General features: G+C 38.8%; 1 protein-coding gene across 7 annotated transcripts in view; it reads right to left on the bottom strand.

Moving 5' to 3' along the window:
* Nucleotides 1-17,765, bottom strand: part of RUNDC3B (RUN domain containing 3B) — a 152,227-nt gene extending 134,462 nt beyond the window's left edge. For 4 of the 7 annotated variants that reach the window (XM_082472509.1, XM_082472513.1, XM_082472511.1 and 1 more), the window contains exon 1: nucleotides 17,370-17,763. In XM_082472509.1, coding sequence (XP_082328635.1) covers nucleotides 17,370-17,491 — 122 coding nt within the window. In that variant the 5' untranslated portion in view covers nucleotides 17,492-17,763. Of the gene's footprint in view, nucleotides 1-17,369 lie in introns of all 7 variants that reach the window. The other 3 variants (XM_082472508.1, XM_082472512.1, XM_082472510.1) reach the window with 1 other exon arrangement.
* Nucleotides 17,766-19,512: the final 1,747 nt, after the last annotated feature.

Genomic DNA, 19,512 nt, shown 5'->3' with positions numbered 1-19,512 from the left:
GAAATCAAAAGAAAGCTGGAGTAGCAATACTCATATCAGATAAAAGACCTTAAAATAAAGAATGTTACAAGAGACAAGGAAAGACACTACATAATGAAAAAGGGATCAATCCAAGAAGAAGATATAACAATTATAAATATACATGCACCCAACATAGGAGCACCTCAATACATAAGGCAACTACTAACAGCTATAAAAGAGGAAATTGACAGTAACACAATAACAGTGGGGGACTCTAACACCTCACTTACACCAATGGAGAGATCATCCAAACAGAAAATTAATAAGGAAACAAGCTTTAAATGACACAATAGACCAGATAGATTTAATTGATATTTATAGGACATTCCATCCAAAAACAGCAGATTACACTTTCTTCTCAAGTGCACATGGAACATTCTCCAGGATAGATCACGTTTTGGGTCACAAATCAAACCTCAGTAAATTTAAGAAAACTGAAATCATATCAAGCATCTTTTCTGACCACAATGCTATGAGATTAGAAATCAATTACAGGGGAAAAAAAACATAAAAAAACCACAAACACATGGAGGCGAAACAGTACGTTACTAAATAACCAAGAGATCACTGAAGAAATCAAAACATACCTAGAGACAAATTACAACGAAAACATGATGATCCAAAACCTATGGAATGCAGCAAAAGCAGTTCTAAGAGGGAAGTTTAGAGCACTACAAGCCTACCTCAAGAAACAAGAAAAGTCTCAAATAAACAATCTAACCTTACACCTAAAGGAACTAGAGAAAGAAGAACAAACAAAACCCAAAGTTAGTAGAAGGAAAGAAATCATAAAGATCAGAGCAGAAATAAATGAAATAGAAACAAAGAAAACAATAGCAAAGATCAATGAAACTAAAAGCTGGTTCTTTGATAAGATAAACAAAATTTATAAACCATTAGCCAGACTCATCAAGAAAAAGAGGGAGAGGACTCAAATCAATAAAATTAGAAACAAAAAGGAGAAGTTACAACAGACACCGCAGAAATACAAAGCATCCTAAGAGACTACTACAAGCAACTCTATGCCAATAAAATGGACAACCTGGAAGAAATGGACAAATTCTTAGAAAGGTATGACCTTCCAAGACTGAACCAGGAAGAAACAGAAAATATGAACAGAATAATCACAAGTAATGAAATTGAAACTGTGATTAAAAATCTTCCAACAAACAGAAGTCCAGGACCAGATGGCTTCACAGGTGAATTCTATCAAACATTTAGAGAAGACCTAACACCCATCCTTCTCAAACTTCCAAAAAATTGCAGAGGAAGGAACACTCCCAAACTCATTCTATGAGGCCACCATCATCCTGATACCAAAACCAGACAAAGATACTACAAAAAAAGAAAATTACAGACCAATATCACTGATGAATACAGATGCAAATTTTCTCAACAAAATACTAACAAACAGAATCCAACAACACATTAAAAGGGTCATACACCATGATCAAGTGGAATTTATCCCAGGGATGCAAGGATTCTTCAGTACATGCAAATCAATCAATGTGATACACCATATTAACAAATTGAAGAAGAAAAACCATATGATCATCTCAATAGATGCAGAAAAAGCTTCTGACAAAATTCATCACCCATTTATGATAAAAACTCTCCAGAAAGTGGGCATACAGGAAACCTACCTCAACATATTAAAGGCCATATACGACAAACCCACAGCAAACATCATTCTCAATGGTAAAAAAATGAAAGCATTTCCTCTAAGATCAAGAACAAGACAAGGATGTCCACTCTCACCACTATTATTCAACATAGTTTTGGAAGTCCTGGCCACGGCAATCAGAAGAAATAAAAGGAATCCAAATTGGAAAAGAAGAAGTAAAACTGTCACTGTTTGCAGATGACATGATACTATACACAGAGAAACCTAAAGATGCCACCAGAAAACTACTAGAGCTAATCAATGAATTTGGTAAAGTTGCAGGATACAAAATTAATGCACAGAAATATCTTGCATTCCTATACATTAATGATGAAAAATCTGAAAGAGAACTTAAGGAAACACTCCCATTTCCCACTGCAACAAAAAGAATAAAACACCTAGGAACAAACCTACCTAGGGAGACAAAAGACCTGTATGCAGAACACTATAAGACACTGATGAAAGAAATTAAAGATGATACAAACAGATGGAGAGATATACCATGTTCTTGGATTGGAAGAATCAATATTGTGAAAATGACTATACTACCCAAAGCAATCTACAGATTCAATGCAATCCCTATCAAATTACCAATCGCATTTTTTACAGAACTAGAAGAAAAAAATCTTAAAATTTGTATGGAGACACCAAAGACCCCAATAGCCAAAACAGTCTTGAGGGAAAAAAACAGAGCTGGAGGAATCAGACTCTCTGACTTCAGACTATACTACAAAGCTACAGTAATGAAGACAATATGGTACTGGCACAAAAACAGAAATATAGATCAATGGAATAGGACAGAAAGCCCAGAGATAAACCCACGTGCCTATGGTAAACTAATCTATGACAAAGGAGGCAAGGATATACAAAGGAGAAAAGACAGCCTCTTCAATAAGTGGTGCTGGGAAAACTGGACAGCTACATGTAAAAGAATGAAATTAGAACACTCCCTAACACCATACACAAAAATAAACTCAAAATAGATTAGAGACCTAAATATAAGACCGGACACTATAAAAGCCTTAGAGGAAAACATGGCACAACACTCCATGACATAAATCACAGCAAGATCTTTTTTGATTCACCTCCTAGAGTAATGGAAACAAAAATAAACAAATGGAACCTAATGAAACTTAAAAGCTTTTGCAAAGCAAAGGAAACTACAAACAAGGTGGAAAGACAACCCTCAGAATGGGAGAAAATATATGCAAACGAATGAACGGACAAAGGATTAATCTCCAAAATATATAAACAGCTCATGCAGCTCAATATTAAAAAAACAAACAACCCAATCAAAAAATGGGCAGAAGACCTGAATAGACATTTCTCCAAAGAAGACATACAGATGGCCAAGAAGCACATGAAAAGCTGCTCAACATCACTAATTATTAGAGAAATGCAAATCAAAACTACAATGAGGTATCACCTCACACCAGTCAGAATGGGCATCATCAGAAAATCTACAAACAACAAATGCTGGAGAGGGTGTGGAGAAAAGGGAATCCCCACTATTGGTGGGAATGTAAATTGATACAGCCACTATGGAAAACAGTATGGAGGTTACTTAAAAAACTAAAAACAGAATTACCATATGACCCAGCAATCCCACTACTGGGCATATACACAGAGAAAACCGTAATTCAAAAAGACACATGCACCCCAACGTTCACTGCAGCACTATTTACAATAGCCAGGTCGTGGAAGCAACCTAAATGCCTATCGACAGACGAATGGATAAAGAAGATGCGGTACATATATACAATGGAATATTACTCAGCCATAAAAATGAACGAAATTGGGTCATTTGTAGAGTTGTGGATGGATCTAGAGACGGTCATACAGAGTGAAGTAAGTCAGAAAGAGAAAAACAAATATCGTATATTAACGCATATATGTGGAACCTAGAAATATGGTACAGATGAACCGGTTTGCAGGGCAGAAATGGAGACACAGATGTAGAGAACAGACGTATGGACACCAAGGGGGGAAAGCCACGGGGGGTGGGGGTTGTGGTGTGATGAATTGGGAGATTGGGAATGACATGTATACACTGATGTGTATAAAATGGATGACTAATAACCTGCTGTATAAAAAAAATTAAATTAAATTAATAAAAAAGAAACCCCCAAAATCTTTTTGAATCAGCAATTTGCCTTCTTTTTTCCAGTTTTACGCAAGTTAAGAACTCCCAACCATCATGTGTATTTTCCCCTTTATTTTTTCTATAATTTAAATTCCTTTGTAAGGAGAAAAAAGTACTTTTCATATATCCATTTAGCAGGAGTCTGTAGACTATTGTCCACAGGCCAAAACCAACCAGTTGCCTGTTTCTGTAAATAAAGCTTTATTTAAACACAGAATAAAAAAGTTCCAACCATCTGGAATATATACTGTGAAATTCAAAAGTCTATTTTGGCAGTGTTTACCATTTTTTAAACTTTTTCTCAATGTAAAAATCAAAAAAAGAGAGAGAGAGAAGTATATTTTAAAATATTTTCCCCACCTCTACTGTCAAAATTTCTTTCAAAAGACAATTGTTAATCTAGGTACCTTAAGGCTGAGATAGTATATTATTAACATTTTGTACTGCTATATAAGCAGACTGATGAGAGCAAGATTGCACAACATGAAAAATAACATTGAAGCACTATCTTTTAAAAAAAAGGACAATTTTAAAAAAGTTATTTAAAATTGCAAAGTATTCAAACCAAGAAAATTTCCCATCTTATAATAACTCATTTGACTTCTTATATGAAATACTCCCAATTAAAATCATTTTAATAAAGAATACTTTCACTGTACACTTGGATCACATATCCCTTTGGAATCCAATTCTTCTTTACTCATTGACAAATGAAAATATTCAAGCAATATATTTTAACATAGGTAAGCTATCTAGTAAACTAGACAGACAATTCTACTACTGAAGCTATTAGATTTTTTTTAATTTGAATGCTTTTTATTTGTTTTCAGTTTTTAAAGGTTACATTCTATTTATAGTTATTATAAAATATTTGCTATCTTCCCTGTGTTGTACAATATACCCTTATAGATTATTTTATACCTAACAGTTTATACCTCTTAATCCCCTACCCTTATATTGCCCCTCCTCCTCCCTTTCCTCTCCCCACTGGTAACCACTAGTTTGTTCTCTACATCTGTGAGTCTAAAGCTATTAGATGTTTAAAACTCTACTGTCATTAGTCATTACTGAGATTAGTCATTAGGGTGACTGTTTAAAAATAAGTGAGGATGGTTCTTTAATTCACCTTCAACCTTATTTTGGAAATGTCCACTGCTATTATTCTTCACTAGTTAGGGAGAATTACCTCATTTGATAAACATGCCCACTGCATACTAGATGCTGGGAATAAAACAGATGCTGAATAAACTATGATTCCTGGACTTGAGAAATGTACATTCTAATAGGAGACAAAAAGATAATTAGATTACAGCATAATGAGAGTCATATTTATTTAAAAGTATGTTTTAGGATGAGGGGGGATAAATGGTTCTAACACTACTGGAGAGGCAATAAAATGTAAATTTGCATTATATGTAATAAATCAAGGGTAACTGCCCAAAGGATAGAAACCAAATATATGAACAGTTGACCCTTGAACAACACAGGTTTGAACTGCAGAGGTCCACTTATACATGGACCATTTATTTCCCATAAATACATACTACAGTAGTATATGATCCACGGTTGGGTGAATCTGTGGATGCAGAATCACAAGTATGGAGGGCTGACTGCACAGTTACATGTGGATTTTTGACTTGTGGAGGGTCAGCATCCCAACCCCCACATTGTTCAAGGGTCAACTGTATAGAAAACAGAAAAGAATATATGACCAACAAGTTCATGGAGAGAAAAACTCGATGTGGAATAAATGAAATAATAAAAAATACTGATATATAAGAAAACAAGAAGAGAGAAAAAGTGAACATAAATAGTAAAATGGTAGCCATAAACCCAAATGTAATAACATTAAATAGAGATGGGCTAAATACTCTAAATAAGACACAAGATAAAATGCAAAATTCAATTCTATCCTGAGACACTTTAAGGACCCAGAAATACTGAAAGTTAGGAATGGAAAAAGTAGAGACTTCCCTGGTGGTCCAGTGGGTAAGACTCCATGCTCCCAGTGCAGGGGGCCCAGGTTCGATCCCTGGTCGGGGAACTAGATCCTGAATGCATGCCGCAACTAAGAAGTCTGCGTGCCACAACTAAAAGATCCCGCATGCTGCAACTAAACATGCTGCAACGCAGACCTGGCCCAGCCTAAATAAATACATAAATAAATAAATATTAAGGGGAAAAAAAGAATGGAAAAAGTACATCATACAAATGCTAACTACAAGAAAGCTGTTTTAACTACATTAATAGCAGGAAAAAAACAGACTTTAAGGTAGGAACAGTATTAGAGATAAAGAAGGACATTTCATGATAACAAAGGAATGAAATCACTAGGAAGAGATCACAATTCTAAATCTGCACCCACCTAGTAATCGAGCAACAAAATACTTACAACAACAACAAAATAATGACAGGGACTTCCCTGGTGGTCCAGTGGCAAAGAATCCGCCTTCCAATGCAGGGGACCCAGGTTCGATCCCTGGTGGGGAACTAAGATCCCACATGCCGCGGGGCAACTAAGCCCACGCACCACAACTACTGAGCTCGTGCACCTCAACGAGAGAGCCCACATGCCACAAACTACAGAGCCCACGCACCCTGGAGCCCATGCGTCACAACTAAAGAGAGAAAACCCATATGCCGCAACTAGAGAGAAACCTGCATGCCACAACGAAGACCCAACACAGCCAAAGAAATATAATAACAATAATAAAAAAATAAATAAATTTTTAAAAATATGACAGAACTAAGAGGAGAAAAAGACAAATCTATACTCATAGAGACAGACTTTAACACATCTCTCTTAATATCAGGCTAAGCACACAAAAAACTAGTAAGGATACAGAAGATATGAACACAATTAACATACTAGATCTAATTGGCATACATGCAATCAACAATGACAGCATACAGTCGTCCCTCGATATCTGTTGGGAATTGGTTCCAGGACCCCTGAGGATACCAAAATCCACAGATCCTCAAGTCCCTTAAAGTTGGCCCTCCATATTGGCGGATGTGGAACCGGTGGATACAGAGGACTGTTTATATTCTTTTCAAATGCATATAAAATATTTATCAAAATTAACCATATGTTGCATCATAAAGCAAACATAAATAAAAATTCAAAACTTTAAAATCTTTTAGAATATTCTCTGCACAGTGGAATTAAGTTAGAATTCAATAACTAAAAATAGAAAATCCTCAGCTGTCTGAAAATTAAACAATACCTTTTAAAATAACCCATGAGTCAAAAAAGAAATCCCAACAGAAAGTAGAAAACATTTTAAACTAATTAATAGTGAAGATACAAATTTTAAATCTTGTTTGCTATCTCAAAGCAATGTCAAACAAGGGAATGTGCAGTCTTAAAATGCATAGATCGGAAAGACAAAAGGCTGAAAAACAATGATTTAAACTCCCATCTCAAGAAATTAGAAAAAGAAAATGAACTTTAAAAAAAGTGGAAGGAAGGAAATAAAGACGGGAAGAGAAATCAATAAATTAAGAAACAAATATACAACAGAGGAAATTAACAAAGCCAAAGGCTGGTTCTCTGAAGGTATTAATAAAATTTATATACTCCTAGTAAGAAAAAAAAACATGGGAAAAACAGAGATTACCAGTATCAGGAGAGAAAAATGGAAAATGACTACAGATTTTTAAACAATAGAAAGATATTAAGAGGATATTAAGAAAAGTTTTAAGTTTAAATTTGATAACATACATGAAATCGGTGTATTCCTTGAAGAACTCCCTGAAACTGATAAAAGAAGAAACAGGAAATCTCAATTGTTCAGTATCTATTAAATAAATTGAATCTGTTACTAAACGACTTCCCACAAAGACAATTTGCGGTTCAGATTTCTTCCCTGGTGAATTCTTCTAAAAGTTTAAGAAAGAAATAATATTAATCTTACACAAATTCTTCTACAGAACACAAAAGAACATTTCCCAACTTGTTTTGTAAGGTCAGATAATTTTAACAACAAACCGAGACAAGGACACCATAAGAAAGAACAATTACAGACCAATCACTTTCATGAACAAATATGCAACAATCCCCAATAAAATATCAACTCACTGAATGTAAAGATATGTAAAAAAGATAATACAGCACAACCCAGTTTTTTTATTCCAGGGTAGTTTAGCACTAAAAAGTCAATCAATGTAATTCACTACATAAAAAGAAAAAAGGAGAGAAATCATACGTTCATCTTGATAGACAGAAAAAATATTTGTTAATATTCAGTATTCACTTATGATAAAAATTCTCAGCAATCTACAAGTAGAAGGGAACTTAAAAAAACCTACTGCAAACATCCTACTTTAAGGTAAAACTATTAATGCTTTCTGTAATACTGTGGTCCTAGCCAGTGCAGTAAGACAAAAAAGAAAAGACATAAAGTTTAAAAAGGGAAGAAATAAAACAGGCACAAGACATGACAATGTACTCAGAATGCTAAAACAAATAAACAAACAAAAAACTGCAGAAAATCTATTAGATTTAATAAGTAAATCTGATAAAATTGCTAGATTACAAGACCAATATTTTAAAAGGTAAATTCCATGTCTATATATCAGCAAAAAAGAAAGAAAATGAAAAGGTTGGGTTTTTTTTTAATAAATTTATTTATTTATGTATTTTTGGCTGCACTGGGTCTTCGTTGCTGCGCAGGGGCTTTTGTCTGGTTGTGGTGAGCGGGGGCTACTCTTTGTTGCGGTGCACAGGCTTCTCATTGCAGTGGCTTCTCTTGTTGCAGAGCAAGGGCTCTAGGCACGCAGGCTCTAGAGTGCGGACTCAGTAGTTGTGGCTCACGGGCTTAGTTGCTCCGCGGCATGTGGGATCTTCCTGGACCAGGGATCGAACCCATGTCCCCCGCATTGGCAGGCGGATTCTTAACCACTGCACCACCAGGGAAGTCCGAAAAAGTTTTTAAACGATCTATTATAATAATACAGACATATCAAATATGGAAGGACAAATCTAAAAAGAGATACAATATCTATGTGTTCAAAACTACAAAATATCTTTGAGAAAAATTTCAGAATAGTTAAATACATGAAGGAATGGATATAGTATATTCATAGATTGCATTTAAGTCTCATAAAAATGACAATTCCCAAAATTGATTTATAGATTAAGTGCAATCTTAATAAAAATCCCAGCAGATTTTTTAATGGAAATTGACAAGCTGATTCGAAATCTAGTTTGCAAAGCCCAAGAATAGACAAGACAATCTTGAACAACAAAGCTGGAGAACTTACATTACCAAACATCAAGACATATTATAAAGTTATAGTTATTAAGCCAGTATGATATTAGCTCAAGGACAGACAAATAGACTAATGGAACAGAAGAGGGAGTCCAGAAGCAGACAAATGATCCAGTCACCTGACTTCCGATAAATGTGACACTTGAGTGTAGTGGGAAAAGCATGGTCTTTTTAATAAATGGTACCAGGTCAAACTGATTTTCCTAAGGTAAATATTTAAATCAAGTACAGGTAGATTGTTGATAGAAATGTAAAAAAGCAAAACAATAAATCTTTCAGAAGAAAACAGAATAATATTTTCATTACTGCCAATTTCAGGTCACAATAAGCAACCCATGAAGGAAATTTATGGACTACTTTACAATTAGGAACTTCTGTTCATAAAAACACACTACAAAGAGAATGAAAAATCAAGCCACCAAATGGGAAAAGATGCTTGCCTTAAATATATCCAGCAAAAGACCCACATAGAATGTACAGAGTTACACATCAGAGGAATCAAAAAGTCAGATATTCCAGGTGATGAACGACTTGAACTGGCACTTCACAAAAGAGACTCTCCAAATGGCCAACAGACTTATGGAAAGGTGCTTAACTTCAATAGACATCAGGAAAATACAAAATTTCAAGTGTTGGTGAGCATGTAGAGCAACTGGAATTCTTATACAGTTGACCATTGAGCAACACGGGTTTGAACTGCACAGGTCCACTTTTATGCAGATTTCTTTTCACTAAATACAGTACTACACAAGCAGCGGTTGGTAGAATCTGAGAATGCAGAACTACCGATGCAAAGGGCCCACTGTGAAGTTACATGCAGATTTTTGACTGCGCTGAGGGTCAGCACCCCTAACCCCTGCATTGTTCAAGGGTCAACTGTACACTGCTCACTACTATGCAGACTGGTACCATGCCTTTGGAAGACTGTTACATCCACTGAAGCTGAACATATGCATGCCATATAACCCAGGAACTCCACTCATAGGTATATATCTGACAGAAATATGTACATATATTCACCAAAATACATATTCATGAATATTCAATTAGTAATAGTCAAAAAGTGAAAACAACTCGAATGTCCATTAGGCTGAATGGATAAACTGCGGTATATTCATACAATGGAAAAAGATACAGCAATGAAAATTAACAAACTACAGTTACGTGCAACAAAAACAGTTAATCTCACAAACATAATGTTGAGCAAAATAAGCTAAATAGAAAAAGGTACACGGACTTCCCTGGTGGCACAGTGGTTAAGAATCCACCTGCCAATGCAGGGGACACGGGTTCGAGCCCTGGTGGGGGAAGATCCCACATGCCACGGAGCAACTAAGCCTGTGCTCCACAACTAGTAAGCCTGCTCTCTAGAGCCCACGAGCCACAACTACTGAAGCCCGCGCGCCTAGAGCCCATGCTCCACTACAAGAGAAGCCACCGCAATGAGAAGCCCGCGCAAGGCAACAAAGAGTAGCCCCCGCTCACCACAACTAGAGAAAGCCGGCATGCAGCGACAAAGACCCAACACATTCAAATTCAGAAAAAGGTAAAACTAAACAATTGTGTTGAGAGCTAGGAGAATGGTTACCCTTCATAGGGGTAGTATGAAAGAAGGCAAGGAAGAGGTTTCTGGGGTTTGGGTAATACTCTCTTTTATTATTATTATTACATCCCCAGAACTTATTTATCTTAAAACTGGAAGTCTGTACCTTTTGACCACCTTCACCCTTCTGCTAACCTTCCACCCCCTGCCTCTTGCAACCACCAATCTGTTCTCTGTATCTATGAGTATGATTTTTTTAAGATTCCACATATAAGTGAGATCATACAGTATTTGTCTTTCTCTGACTTACTTCACTTAGTATACTGCCCTCAAGGTCTATCCATGCTGTGGCAAACGGCAGGATTTCCCTCTTTTTTATGGCTGAGTAATATTCCACTGTGTATCTATGTACCACATCTTCTTTATCCATTCATCAATCAATGGACACTTAGGTTGCTTCCATGTCTTGACTACTGGAAATAATGCTGCAATGAACATGCGGGTGCAGATACCTTTCTGACATAATGATTTCATTTCCTCTGGGTAACGCTCTTTTTCTTGACCTGGGTGCTGGTTACAAAGTTGTATTCTCTTTGCAAAAACAATTTATTATACACCTATGCTGTGTGTACTTTTCTATATGCATATAAGTCAATAAAATTGACTTATATGCATATAGAAAAATTGTTGCTAGAAATGAGGCTAAATACTGATACATCACTATGATGTTCTACGTGTGTTTTAGAGGTTGGCCACAGATTTAACACTAAGACTTCTACAGCTGTATGAGAAAAGAGAAGTTGTCAGTTACACATTCATGCCCAGTATTTACAAATAAATCAACTGCCTAAAGCTACAATTCTTGGCACAAAAAAAAGACAGCTATTTCTCATAAAAATCTTCACAAAAGAAGATACTTTTTGACATAATAAACAATGTTCTTGACAACAATTTCAAGAAGATCCTCTGTAATTGCTTCTTCTGCTGACCCTCAAGGTAGGCTGATGGAATCTTATCAATGCACGATAGGGGCAAAAGCAACTGGGATAGGAGAGTGCAAAGCAATGCAGTCTACATACTCAACTGCTCTCTGATGATCTGGACTGATCCAGAGATACATTTTATAAACCTGTAAGACTGAATATAATAGTGGATAAGCTTCACAGATCTCCCCCCTCAATATCATATCTCTCACCTGACTTCTGACATCTATCAGTCAGCAGTGAAGTTAAGATAATACCGTCTAGGGCTTCCCTGGTGCCACAGTGGTTGAGAATCTGCCTGCCAATGCAGGAAACACGGGTTCGAGCCCTGGCCTGGGAAGATCCCACATGCCGCGGAGCAACTAGGCCTGTGAGCCACAACTACTGAGCCTGCACGTCTGGAGCCTGTGCTCTGCAACAAGAGAGGCCGCGATAGTGAGAGGCCCGCGCACCGCGATGAAGAGTGGCCCCTGCTTGCCGCAACTAGAGAAAACCCTCTCACAGAAACGAAGACCCAACACAGCCAAAAATAAATTAATTAATTAATTAATTTTTTTTAAAAAAGATAATACCCTCTAATAAATGTGTAGGGGACAGCTATTCTCTGTTGTCAGTTGAATATGAACCCAGTTAAGCTAGGGGAAGAGATAATGACCTTCTGTGAATGCTGAGAAGCCTACCTCCGACTGGTAAGATGATCATCCTACCTCCATTGTGAAAACCTACTATTAGGGCTCTAAGAATCTTTAGAAATGATACTGAACCTTCTCCAAAGCAATACAGTACAGGTAATGTTGCTCAAAGTCCCAACCCAAAGTTCTACTATGTATAGCATGACTAAAAGAGCTTTAGCCAAAAATATAATCACAATAGGCAAGGTATGAACAGTCTTAAAAGGGCATTCTCAAGCAAATATCAATAGTAACAAGGAAAGTAAGTCATTCAATTTAAAGTTATTTAGAGGATTATACCACCAGTAATACTCGGTAATATTTCACATATCTGCAATGCCTCCACCCTGCTTAAGCATAGGAATAGATCATTTTTTTCCCGATTATTCAGCAACCAGAATGTTAAGAAGTTCAGAGTGCTAAAGCTCACTCACTGAACTCAGGCCTCTCAGTGACCTTTTTTTTTTTTTTTTTTTGACAAAAAAAATAAATTTACTTCTCTGCTTTCCTAGTTCACAACCAATTACAATGAGCAAGTCAGGATGAGAAGCACAAAGAAAAAAGCTGGTAGAAACAGGCAGAGTTGCAAGAAATAACAGCTAACTTGGTAGGAAGAGACAGTAAATGCAAAAACAGACCAAGAACTCCAAACACACAATCTTCTGAGGCCATGTAGCAAACAGCTCTATGTACCTCAAGAGTCTCCAAGGGCAACCACTACACAGGGTATATTCATGGAAACAGATCCAGAGTAAAGTCATTGATAAGGATTGTATTATACTACGTAGAGTTTTTTAAAATAAGGTAGAGAAATGTATAATCCTTTTTTTTTTAATGTTTATTTATTTATTTGGTTGCTCCAGGTCTTAGTTGTAGTAGGCTGGCTCCTTCGATCCGGTTCGCTGGCTCCTTAGTTGAGGCATGCGAACTCTCAGTTGTGACATGCATGTGGGATCTAGTTCCCTGACCAGGGATCAAACCCAGGCCCCCTGCACTGGGAGCACAGAGCCTCATCTACTGTGTCACCAGGGAAGTCCCTGCATAATCCTTTTTTAAAAGGAGTTCATCCAAAATGTTTAAAATATTCTTGATTATAGTTTAAATCTGAACACTTAATTTATAAGCTTCAGTTATACGGAAGACTGCACACCATAATAAATGCTGAGTAAAGCACTGCAGTTGATAGGAGAATTTTAACTCAAACATCAGTTACATGAAAAATATGAGCATCTCATTTCCCAAAAACACTGAGGAAATGAGGTGGTACTGTTATTTGAATTAACATTCATGTTATGAAATAATATCTTGACCTATAGAAAACTAAGAACTATGTACATGTTATTAAAAGTACTTTAATTTTGAAAATCATCATTGGTCTCCACTGTGCTTATCTCATCATACTACCTCTTTCAATCTCTCATTAATCCTTTCCATGCACAAGACGGGAAACTTATGATTTTGTGTGGGGAGTTTCTCTTAAAGAACTGGTTTAAACATTTAACAAATGTTATTTTAAAATATTTATCCATGTATATTTAAATGTTTATCTTAATAATTTATTTTTCATAAACTGACGTTAACCCACAGAAAGAGAATTTATATTTTAATTCTCCTTGTCACCAGAACTAAAATCAAAGGAATATGTATGTTTTTCAATAACCTATGAAGCTTAAAAATGATAGAAAAAAATGAGTAGTACCTGATTTTCTATGGATGAAAAATGCAGGTTAAAAAAAATCCTGAAGGACTTTAACAATTTAATTTTTCTAAATGGTAGAGAATATGCAGGGAAAATACTAGTTGGTACACAGAACTAAAGTCAGTCTATGAATATTTTGAGTTGAGTGTGGAACATTTAGAGACCTCAAATGACCTACTTTCTCTCCACCACAATGTGAAAAATATGATAAAAGAGTACTTACTTGCTGAGATAAGTACGAAGTGTTTTTAGTCTATAATATATAAATGTTCATGAAAAAATATAACTGATGAACTAATTACATACACAATCACAATGAACCAAAATTCAATTCCTGACTATCCCACCTAACCAAATAACTCACGTCCAAAGTTCAAACTCTAATAATATTGTTCTTATATAAGGTGCTTTTAAACTGAAAAAATTGTGTAGTTACATAATAAGGTTGTAAACCTAAACTGAGAGCACAGTATGCCTAAATTGTTTAAGGAGTAATGAAAATCATTACTGTATAAGTATTAATATATATAATAGAATGATAGTCAGGGGGTGGGGGGAGTTTGTTTTGGTTTGGTTTGGCTTTCTATACTGTTCCATTTTTCCAGAATATCAGCAGAGAGTCACAATACGGAAGGCACAATTCAAAATGTTTTTGTTTACAGAGAAAAATGCACATGCCTCATCCAGCTACCATTAAACATATGTCCACCATTACCCTGCTCACGTTTGGAGAAATTCAAAACCAAATATAAACTCATTCTGGTTGAAGACTATTATTAGTTTCAGGGCTGTCATTGAAGATTACCAATGATCTAGTCCAAGTTTATTTTACAGATGAGGAAACTAGAAAATGGGCTTATTAAAAGGCACACAATTAATGACAAAGTAAACTTAGAACTCAATTATATGTCCACTAAACCAGCTTCTTCCCAACTTAAATACCAAATCACGTCTGATCTGCTACATAAAAATTTTTAAATAAATTCATTAAGAGACATGGGTGAGATACCCAGGGTTTGGTAACTCTGAAAGTGAAAAGCGACAGAAATGCATAAATACTGATTTGCTCATTTTGCTGAATTTAGGTGGGGATACTTAAAACATCCAAATGGCCTACAGTGACTTTTTTCCAAAAAGTAAAAGGCTTTTAGACAAAGCCTATCAAATACATCCCATTACTACACAAGGATAATAATTTATATGCACCATCAACTATCTGGACATGAAGAACAGTGTTAGTAGTATTATCCACATAAATAAATACACAAGTTGAAATCTAAGCCAGAAACTGAAATTTATTTTAGCTACAATACTAAGTTTACATGTAAACTGTAACTAAAGTCAGCACTTATACTAACTTCAGAGTAGAGAAGAAGAATTAGACAAATAAACATAACAAAAAATACAGCTAGCCCAGACAACAGTCCACACAAATCAGTGTGATGTGACTGAAATTTCTTAAAACATAACTTAACATGTAACTTAAATAAGGTTGAGGTACAAGTCCCTTTCTTCTGAACTGCCTCTGATGCCATGACAAAAATGGAGATGCAAAGGGAACAGTACCCTCCACTGATTTTTTTTCTCATCTGTTTTTATTCTGTCTTAAAAAATGAGTAGAGCATAAAACCTCTTCCCATCTACTGTGTTTTACCCCAAATCTTCAACATCCACCGTTCCAAAGATTGCCACACTGATTCAGAGTAATATATGTCAGCCCAGGTGTTAAAGTTTTAGGTTGAAACATTTGGTTAATTAACACCATGCTGCAAACACTCAAAATCACTTCAGCTGCCACTACTACAAAACAAAACTCCCCAAAACAAAAACTGTTACCCTCCACTGGATTTACTCATACAATAAATATTTACTGAGTGTCAGATGCTATGGTAGGAAGAATGAAACAAAAAAGAAAACTGAGCAAAAAGCAGACATGGTCGCTGCCCTGTGAAGCTTAACACTTATGGAGCCTTTATGAAATACATCACCCCAAGAATCACTGTATATGTTGGGGTCTGCTTGAAAACATCCTCTTTTTAAAAAATAATTCTTTTTAATACATGTAAAGGTAAGAAAATCAGCCTTACTTACTGTTCTATTTACCTAATTTTTAAAAATTTGCTTAGATGTAAAAAAAATTTCACACAACCTATCTTCCTCCAAAGGTTGCATCCTAGACAGCACAAATGGTAAATTCAACAGATTCCATATTAATATTTTACTGTTTATAACTCCAAGTGCCATATAAGTCAGTAAGGCAGGTCTTCCTGCTAAATGGGCAAACAGCTGTAACAGTCCAAGGTAAAAAAACAAAAAATCACTGAAAGTTATTGAATATAGTCCTAGTATAAATATCTATATTCTGTTTAAGATGCTAGACATTATTTACACAAGGAAAAGAAAAAATACAGATATAAATTGCAAAGGAGGAAAAGGTCTCATCATTCTCTCATTCTTACAGGATTTTCAACAGCTGATGAGGAGGGGTTTGATGGAACAACGTAATTTTACAACAACTTAATGGTTTAAAGAAGTTCCTAAGGAATGAATGCTTAGGACTTCAATTTTTTTTAATACCCAGAAACAAGACTTAAAGAAAATGTCAGCATGTTAAAAGTCAGTTATTTCTGAATACTGGGCTGGCTGAAAGTCATTATTCCTCTTATGTTTCTACATTTTCTAAAGCAAGGGAATACTACAATTACAGTTAGAAAACAATTAAAGAAAGGCAGACCTTGAAATAAATCACTGAATAGGTATCCTCGACAGTCCCACTCTTGCTTTCAACTGCAGAAACAGCACTAACACTGCAATTTAGAGTGGAGAGAACACGGACGGAGACATACATACACACACACACACACACACACACACACACACACACACTTAGCTAGCATGTAGCAGGCACTTAATATTTGTGGCACGAAAGGACAATATATATGTAAACTAAGCCAAACACAAACAAAACGCACTCCGATTTTGAGGCAACACAGTAAACAATCACAATAACGATTGCTTTACTAACAGCTGCCTGACAGCTTAACGCGCACTAAATGAAAGAGCTCTTTTTCCCTGCCCTCCTCTTTTACTCAGACACTAGATTGCACATTCGAAACAAATCCTCCCCCAGCCCCGCCCCAAGCCCTACCCTCAGCTGCTCCCAGCACTGAAATTGATGGAAAGTCCAGGGCCTTGGCGGTACCCAGACCGGCCCCTCTCTGGACGCTCCGGGCCGCGGACACGCCCGGCGCGGTAGCGGCCGGGGCTACCGCCCGTTATCTCCGGGACCCCCAGGGGCTCGCGCTCGCCCCAACCCTGAGCCCGCGGCGCCGGCGGCCCCCTCTCCTCTCCCAAGCGGCGGGCCGCGCCGTACCTGCACACCGTGATCAGGTTCCTCCTCTCCACCGCGGCGTTGCGGGCGCTCAGGCTCTTCCTGCCGCCGCCGCCGCCCCCGCCGCGGTTCCCGCCCAGGGCCCGCAGGCTCCGGGAGGCCATGGCGGGCTGACCCCTGCGCCCCTTTTGTCTCGTGCGACCCCGCCCGCTGCCCACACCTGCTTCCCTGGGCTCTCGCTCGGCGTGCGGCCGTGGGGCCGCGGGAGGGTGGAAGGGAAGGACGGGGGAACGGAGGGAGGGTGTGGAGGACGGTGGGGGATTCGCACCCGGGGACTGGCGGCTGGCGCTCCGCACCAGAGCTCCACACACACACACACCCCACACACACGCACGCACCACCCCCGCCCTTGCGCGCGCTGCCAGCCGCCGGGAGGCGCGTGCAGGTCGGCGTCAGCAGCTCCCCTACTTCCCCCAGGGACCTCGGCGGCCGCGCACGCGCGTGCCCGCAGGCCCCGCAGGCCCAACCACCCGCGCTCGGACGCCACTGGCGCCCCAGCTGCGGGCACCGCAGAGAGCCACGGGCCTCACGGACGCAGCCCCGCCCTCCCTGCCCCTATCGGACCAATGCCGCCCCAGCTGGAGCCAATCGCGGCGCGCGAGGGGCGGGGCTGGCCGCGCAGATCTTTAAAGCAACCTGCTAGAGCCCCGCCCCGGCGCGTGGGCAGCTGTCAACGCCGGGCCCGCGCTCGCAGCGGGTGAGCCGCAGGCAGTCGGCCCTCAGGGGAGCAGCGCCGCAGCTGCCCTGGGCATTGTGGGATGCGGGACTCGGGAGTGCTCGGGGCGTGTTGACGACCCTTGCCCGGAGCCCAGCTAACGGTTGGGATCGCTAGCTCTAACGGCTGATCCCGTTCCCAGAATCCGACTCCCCAGCCTAGTGGCATCCGTAGCTACAAGGCCGAGCCAGCAGCAGCGGCGGCTCCCGCACCTGACCCAGGGCTGACTCCCAGGAAAGGAGCGGATTTTCTTTTGTCCTAACGCCCTCCCCTGGCCTAGTAGACAGCTACAGATAGCCCAAAGAGGGAAACTGCCCGCAGAACATCCCTCTTGCGGCGTCTGGTGGTGGGATTTTTGACGCCACTTCGCTCCTACCCTAGCCCCCAGCAAGGCCTGCAGCCCGGACTGACCACCCACAGAAGAACGAGAGCGGTGCGAGTGTACACTCTGCTCCTTTCACCCTTCTCCCGTCCTGGGCAGTGCCCCCGGAATTAGTGGGGGGGGGGTGCCGGTGAGCCTCCGGGCAGTGTTTGGAACCTAGCGCCCACTTCCCAGAGCCTCTCCACCCCTCCGGCCTTACCAGCAGGGAGGTCCTGGCTTCGGCCCGAGTTCTCTGGTGCTCATCTAGGTCGGCCGTTCACCTCTCTTTGCATCAATATGCCCAGATTTTTTTTTAACTTTATATTTTATATTGGGGTATAGCCCATTATAGAGTTGTGATAGTTTCCTGTGCACAGCAAAGCCACTCAGCCATACATATACATGTATCCATTCTCCCCGAAACTCCCCTCCCATCCAGGCTGCCACATAACATTGAGCAGAGTTCCCTGTGCTCTACAGTAGGTCCTTGTTGGTTATCCATCTTAAATTTAGCAGTGTGTACATGTCTAACCCAAACTCCCTAACCATCCCTTCCCCACCCCCCCTTCCCCTCTGGTAACCATTAGTTTGATCTCTAAGTCTGTGAGTCTGTTTCTGTCTTGTGAATGACTTCATTTGTATCATTTCTTTTTAGGCTCCGCGTATAAGGGATATCATATATTTCTCTTTCTCTGACTTACTTTACTCAGTATGACAATCTCTAGATCCATCCATGTTGCTGCAAATGAATATGCGCAGATTTTAGAGTGAAATCCTTATTGACAGCTATCCCTGTGGAGCCTAGCACGGTGCTGTGCATAGAACAGGTTCTCAAATGTTCACTAAGTTTAACTGGAAGTCACATTTGGAATTATTTTACTCTAATTTTACAGTTTTGGTGGTTCTAAAATCCATTAAACTTCCAGCTCTGGTTTTGACATTTCTGTCAAAGAATATTATAGAATAGATATATAGATATAGTGTAGATATCTCTGTACTTCTTATATATTATACAAAGTACTACAGGAGGTTACTGTTACTCTATGTGG

Source organism: Balaenoptera physalus, assembly GCF_965194825.1.
Source record: "Balaenoptera physalus genome assembly, chromosome: 8".
Taxonomy (NCBI): Eukaryota; Metazoa; Chordata; class Mammalia; order Artiodactyla; family Balaenopteridae; genus Balaenoptera; species Balaenoptera physalus.
Note: the sequence above shows the minus strand (reverse complement) of the source record. Positions and strands in the feature narration are given on the sequence as shown.